The sequence below is a fragment of the Oreochromis niloticus genome, linkage group LG22 (genome assembly GCF_001858045.2).
Source record: "Oreochromis niloticus isolate F11D_XX linkage group LG22, O_niloticus_UMD_NMBU, whole genome shotgun sequence".
Taxonomy (NCBI): domain Eukaryota; kingdom Metazoa; phylum Chordata; class Actinopteri; order Cichliformes; family Cichlidae; genus Oreochromis; species Oreochromis niloticus.
The window spans coordinates 13,675,690-13,682,714 of record NC_031985.2 but is presented as its reverse complement, the minus strand read 5'-3'; the positions used below and the strand labels follow the sequence as shown (position 1 = coordinate 13,682,714).

The window sequence follows — 7,025 nt, the reverse complement described above, 5'->3', positions numbered from 1 at the left end:
TGAGCTCGAGTTAGCATGACACTTAAAGTACTGAACCTTTTTGGACGCTCGATCACTGACAGTACACTTGGAGGTTTGTAAAAACCACCACTTGTAGGGAAAGTACTGATATTTTGATAACAACTTCTCTCATATATGAGGAACAGAATATTATTTAAAGCAATTCAAATCAGGTGAACTCTTTCACCGATATTAAAGGAACAAAAAATTATTTCACAGCGTCAGCGAGATATTTCCCAGGTAGGATATAATGTACCAAATCCAAATTAACTTTATGAGAAAGACCAAGATTCTGTTAATAATAAAGCCGAAATTTGTGATGTTCCCAAAATAATTGTTTTAATTACTCATATTTATGTACAGCAGCCAAAGTTTATATTTGATTTGATTTGATTTATTTTTCATGAAGTTTTTACATAACTTTTAGTGCAGGGGTGTCGAACTCCAGGCCTCGAGGGCCGGTGTCCTGCAGGTTTTAGTTAACACCCTGGGTCAACACACCTGAATCAAATGATTAGTTCATTACCAGGCTTCTGGAGAACTTCAAGACATGTTGAGGAGGTCGTTTAGCCATTTAAATCAGCTGTTTAGCCATTTAAATCAGCACACAGATCATTCCATCAGCTGATGGAATGATCTGTGTGTTAAACCCCTGAACAATCACAACGCTTCTTTATCCTCAATCCAGTCAGTAATAATAACATTAATGATAGGTTGGGTTGCATTCTTTTTACTGCATAAGGAAGTTTACATGTTCAGCATGGCCGAGGTCAAAGTCAGCCATCTAATTTACAATCTATGTCCATGTATGAATGCTTTACTCCAAAGCAGCTTCAGGATGAAGGACGAGATCAGCCATCTTCCACCTCTCACCACTTTATTCATCCCTCTGATGCTGTGTCATCATCTTCTCCACACTGTTTAATATAATATATATTTTATTTATAATATTGCAGCCTGAAATGAGCGTCTTGCCTGTAGCTGAGAATCCTGATTCATCAGTGAGGTGCTTGTCACCTTTACATCCACCCCAACGGCCTAAATTCCACTTTTTTGGCCTGAAAATTGATGACTTTTACTAAAGTGACCACTTGAATTTTAGGTCATTCAGTATGAGTCACACACAGGCTTTAGGGAATCTTGAAACCATGTAATGTCTGAACTGTCTGATCAACCACATTTACCCAGCTTCCTGCAGAGTCGTACACCTACTGGGTTTTGAAACAGTGGAAAAAAAAAGGAAAACGGCAGTAGTGTGATCATATATGGAGCACATAACAAACAGGGGTCATTAGGTAATAGTAATTTCTTTAAACATAGTGGAAGTTGTGAAAGTAGATGTTTTAAAACCTAAAAATACACTTATCAAACATTAATTTGAAAATAATCATCCATTTGCTGGTGTCAAATAGGCTATTTATAAATTCCAAACAAATCTGCAGCTCAAATTTAGATATATACACTTAGTTTGAGTAAATTCTTGGCCTAGGTCAAAACTGACGATGAAGGCGTGACATATAAACAATATATAAAGGTTGGTTGTACTCCTGCGTTAATGTTATTTTATATGTTTTGTCACTTAATTTTATTTTATTATTCTATTTAATGTAATTTTAACATTGTTGTCGGTTGTGTCTAATATTCTGGTTGTTGTGACAATGATTTTCCAATTTTCTTGATAAAGTATTATATAAACTACGGGAGCTGCACTCTTGTACAATCTCCGTTTTACTTTTTACTTCCTTTACTTCACGCCATTTGTTTTTTTAACCACTGCTGTACATAAAAATGTTTGCACTATCTCAAAGTACAAGGCCCTCACTGTGCGCCTGTGGCACTGTTACTTCAACTATGTTCTTTTTTTATTAGACTACTTTTTTTCTTTGTCCTGCTTCTGTAACGCAATAAACCATGCAATAAACCATCAAAAAAACCCACGGAATTAAAGTTAAACTACATCACCCAGAAGTCAACGTGAACCCGCGCATGCTCACTTTGAGTCGGCTCACGACGCCGATTTTGTTGTGGTTTACTGCACGTCTGTCTGGTCCGAAAGCGCAAGTAAATATATGTTGCAGTGATGTAGCGAACACGAGGAGGACTTTACCCTGCTGTGATCGGCTACAGTCAGCTAATGTTCCACTCTTCCGGCCTTTACGATCGATTTTTAAACCGCTGCTAGCAGCTAAGCTAGCCAACGAGCTAGCAAAACAAGCCGCAGCGAACCTGCGATGCCCTGCTGTTTGTCCCTCTCGTCTCGGCGCGCTGCCCTTTGACTCTACCAACACAGCCAGCCACAGTATTGCGTGCGGTGTTGAGCAAACCCCTGTCCTCCTCATTCTCCTTATGCTGTTGTTGCTGCCGGACGTCCAGCTACGATGTGGCAGAGTGTCGGGCTCACAGTGCTGGTCATTGTGGCCACACTCATCTGTGCGCTGCTCTTCATGCTGTTTGGTAAGTTTATATGAGAAAACCTCCGTTAGTCACGTATGTAAATCTCTTAATTGTTGTCCCAACGTTATGTTAAAGGGTCTGGTGTTTTGTTGGTGGGCATTCTCGGTGGCTAACTTGGCTAACAAAGGGCTACAGCAGCTGGGTGTAGAGTAAGACACTCTCATAATGAAAAGTCTCCTTTAAAAAAGCAGAACTACTCCTTTAAAGTCGCCCTGCGTGCCTTTCTATTTTTATCTACTGCCGCCTTCCCTTTACTAACTGTGGCTCATATGATCTGGAGACTACAGGGAAGAAAAATTCTGGATTTTCTTATTTAGCTCACACTCTTATGTGTGTTTACCTTAAACTTGGTGCTCATGTGCCTACTACTGAAGCCTTTAACTGGTCAAATTTTAAATTGATCAAAAACTATTCTGATAATGAATCGCTTTTAAAGCAAAAAACTTTGAAATTCTTTCAGTAAGTGTGAATTTTCTCTTGTTTCTTGTCTCCTCTGTGAGTTAAGAAAGGCCAAGAAGTGACTTCAACTGCCAGAAACAGCAATTTATTGTTAAAAACCAATAAAGGTCTTTCAATAACCTTTATTGCCACATGGCATTAATTACAGTGTGCTCCAGGACATAAAAAGCGCATGTATATGAAGAAGGCTGGATCTTATTTTCAGGAGCTTGCAGACTTTGCCTTAAATTAAAGTTTTAAAAGCTGTTTTTTCCCCTGCTGCTAAAAAGCACTGCAGAGTTTTAATTCAGGATCCTTTGAAGGCCATATTGCTCTGTCTGCTCCTTCAATAAACGCTGCACCACTCGCCTCCTTTTAATTGTTCAATAGAAGTTTGAAAAAAGACTTTTGTGTGTTTGAGTTAAAACTTTTACCCTCACGCATCCCCACTCAGGGGACCCCTCACGCGATGGGGTGAGGCAAGGTCTCAGAGTGGTTTCACCCGAAACCTCTGGTGGTAATGCCCCCCGCCTTTTTTTTCACACCTAGGCTCATGTGATGAGGCACGTGATTAATAGTGGGTCAACAGCCCTCTTAAGGGACAACCCCCACTGGAATATAAATACCTGGGACTCTCCACCATTCAAACTCCTTAGGATTACTATGACCTGAATGACTGAGAACCTATACATACTTGCTACAACAGTTAGTTTTAAGGACTGGTTTTTACATACACTGTCAGCCCTTTTTATTAGGTAAACCTTGCTAAATTGAGTGGAACCAACTTTTGCATTTAGAGCTGCCTTAATTTCTCGTGGCACAGATTAATTCCTCAGAGATTTCGGTCCATGTTGACTTGATATGATCAGAGAACCAGTGTTGGGTAAGTTACTTTAAAAAAAGTAATTAATTACTAATTGCTAATTACTTAGTCAATATTGTATTTAAAATACTTATCTAATTACTGTGTCAGAAAAGTAACTTAATTACCAAATAAGTAATTTAACTAAATACTTCTTAAAATCCCTATAAACCTTGAGTGGGTAAACAATAGAAATTAAACTCTTTAAATAATAAATAATTTTTTTAAAAGACGTAGACTCTACAGTATGCAGCGGTACTGTCTTCCACAATGTAGCCTGCAATCATTTTTTAAGCTCACCTTCAGACGCTTTCTGTGCTGCTGAAGTAAAATCAAGTTTTGCCTGCTTAGCAGGAGTTGCCGCGGTGTTATCCATGGATGATGAACAAGGATCACTCAGGAGAGTTCGTCTATGCTCTCGTGTCAGGCGCGTCAGTAGATTACTCGTGCTATGAATAGCAGCGGATAGTTTTTTCTCCCCAGGACATAGCTTACATATTACTGTAATGTTCTTGTCTGCTTATTTCAGAAAAAAGTGAAGAGTATGTCCATTTCATAAAACAGCCACTCGCTTCAGCCGAGTCCGACATCTTCCACTTTAGAATGCGACTATGCAGCAAACTGGCGCGAAATGACGTGCAGCTGCACTACAGCGATGTTAAAGCGGCAGAGTTTACTTCTACGTTTAGAAGATAAATTATTGAAATTAAATAATGATATTCAGCGAGTTTAATTATTTTACAATGTAACGCAAGTACATTGTAAGTAACTGTAATTAAAATACCTAAAAATGAATAGTAATTAGTTACTCTACTTTTTCAGTGGAAAAGTAATTTAATTACAGTAAAGCGTTACACCCAACACTGTAGAGAACTGCTACAGATTTGCAGACTTGACGTCCACAACGTGAATCCTCCGTTTCATCACATCAAGGAGCTCTGTTGGCTCTAGATCTGGTGACTGTGGCATTTATGTAATGCTCAGTTGGTATTAAAGAGCCCAAAGTGTGTCAGTGAAATCTCCCCACACATTACACCACTGATTGTGGTGTAATGTGTAATTCTCAAACCATGTGTCAGTGTGTAAATGCATGTGATAGGCTCATTAGATATTTTCATTGACACTTTTTTCTTTTACCTCTCAGGTTGGTATGTAGTCTGGCAGCTCTTCCTGTCCAAGTTCAAGTTCCTGCGTGAGCTTGTCGGTGACGCCGGCACCCCGCAGGCTGAAAGTCAACCGTCCGAACCCAAGAGCGAACGTACAGCCGGCGCCCCGATGCGAAATCGACCCCGGAGTGCACGCCAAAGAGTCGCCTTCCCAGAAAGCGCCTCGTAGAACATCCAGACGGCCGTTGCTTTTCCTCCACATCTTCACATGAAACCTGTATGCGATCATCAGATATTTCCCGCTCACCTGACACTACACAAGGACCTCGTGGATACTCGGTAGTCACCCCTCCACCTCCTCCTTCTCACAGGACACTTTATACTGACCAGGCAGATCTCCTGGCTTCAAAGGGAAAAGCCATCTACGTACATAACTGTCCATTTCTTTATGTAACCTGTTTGTATGCTTGAAGAAGCAGCAACATCATGGTCCTCTGGTTATCTGCAGTAGTGACGCTGCTTCCTGCCACTGGTGTGGAGTGTTTTGATTGTGTATTTTTTAGCAGAAGAACGCACTACTTTGAAGAAAGTAGGCAGAGATAACTTTTTAAAGAAGAACAGGAGAAAAAAAACTGAACAGAGATTTGTGCAACTGACAGCTTTCTTTATAACATGAAGTGCAATGAAAGGAATGTCTTTGCTGAGTGTACAGTGAACGTATTATGGACTTGCAGTACCATCCATGAGGTAGAAGCGGTTTCACCCAGTAGATAATGCCCAAAGCCTCTGAGGAAGTTAACGAATGATGAGGCTTCATTCCAGCTGTGTAAAATGTGACCTTTATTTCTTCTATCATCTTCTTTTATACTTGAAGAGGCAAGAGAAAGTTTCGAGGAAATGATGTTTAAGAGCAGAGTAGTTAGCAGAAAACCTGCCTGAGTGATGTCTGAACCACCCCGCCCAGATCCCCGTGCCTCTGTCTGTATTAGTGCCTGTCTAGATGGCATCCACTCTTAATCGATGGCCTCCTTTTCGTATTAAGTAGCTTCATGTCCACTTCAGGGCAGATCAAAGCTGACCAGGGCCTAGTTGATATTTATGTAATACAGTTCTCCTACATGTAATCCTTGCACCTTTTTACGAGCAGTCATTTTTTTTCTTCTGTGTAGCTTCAAATAAATAATGCCATAAATATATGTGGAGCTCTTCCCTGTTTGCCTCTTTTTTTGTTTGAAATGTTGCTCCTTTACAGTTCAAACTTCTCATGACTTTGACAGAAAGTTCTCAGTGAAATAAACACACAAAACTACACAAAATATCTGATTCTGGAAACATAGATGACCAGTGCATTTTTTTTAAAAAAGATTTATAATCATTAATTCCTTACCTCGTGGAGTAGGTGTAAACTCGTTTCTGTTTTCTGAGCAGAGTGGTTTCTGTCATGCATCAGAAGTTAATGCGGATGATCAGCTTACTAGCCTCGGAAAAATCTGGAACCTATTCTAATCATCATCACACTATGTCTTTATTTATATATACAGAAGTGTCAAAACTCATCATTAAGGGTGCAGAAGATGTCAAATGTCATGTTTATGGCATAACGTGTAAAATCAGATAGGATTAGTAGTCAAAGCTGTAAAATTTAAGACACAATTTTCCCAAATATATATAAAAAATATTAGTTTTTGTCTTCATATTTCAGTAATTCATTTTTTTCTCAGTCATATCCTCAGTAAGCTAAAGAGCCTACAATATTAGAGAGAAAAAAATCACCTGTGGGCAGCAGTTGGTGACCGGGCTTATCGGTTTCAGTTATGTACTGATGAACACAACAATGGACATAAGGGGCTTCTTTCAAAGAAAAAACTCATGTAAATGTTATTTTATATATTATGCTTTGTATGTTGTTCAGTATATTTCTATGCAAAACAAGGAATTTCAATAGACAGCAGTATATTCACAGTTAAAACCAGATATTTACATACACTTTAGGGAAAAAACTATCATCTAGTGCTACTATCATCTAGTTTTGATTCTGGTTCTGTTTTGGTTAAGTCCTAAAGTAGTCCTGATTTTGAACTCTTGTAGTCCTGTTTTGATTCCGGATCAGTTCTGGGTCTGGTTGAATTGGGGTTTAGTCCCTGTGTCTTGAAACAGCCCTGATT

General features: G+C 39.3%; 1 protein-coding gene across 1 annotated transcript; it reads left to right on the top strand.

Annotated features, from left to right (window-relative positions):
* The first annotated feature begins 1,970 nt into the window (after window positions 1-1,970).
* On the top strand, window positions 1,971-6,056 carry smim13 (small integral membrane protein 13). Its single transcript, XM_003447240.4, has 2 exons — window positions 1,971-2,454; window positions 4,899-6,056. Exons 1-2 carry the CDS (start codon window positions 2,379-2,381, stop codon window positions 5,087-5,089), a joined length of 267 nt encoding a protein of 88 aa, XP_003447288.1. The 5' UTR covers window positions 1,971-2,378; the 3' UTR covers window positions 5,090-6,056.
* The last annotated feature ends 969 nt before the right edge of the window (window positions 6,057-7,025 follow it).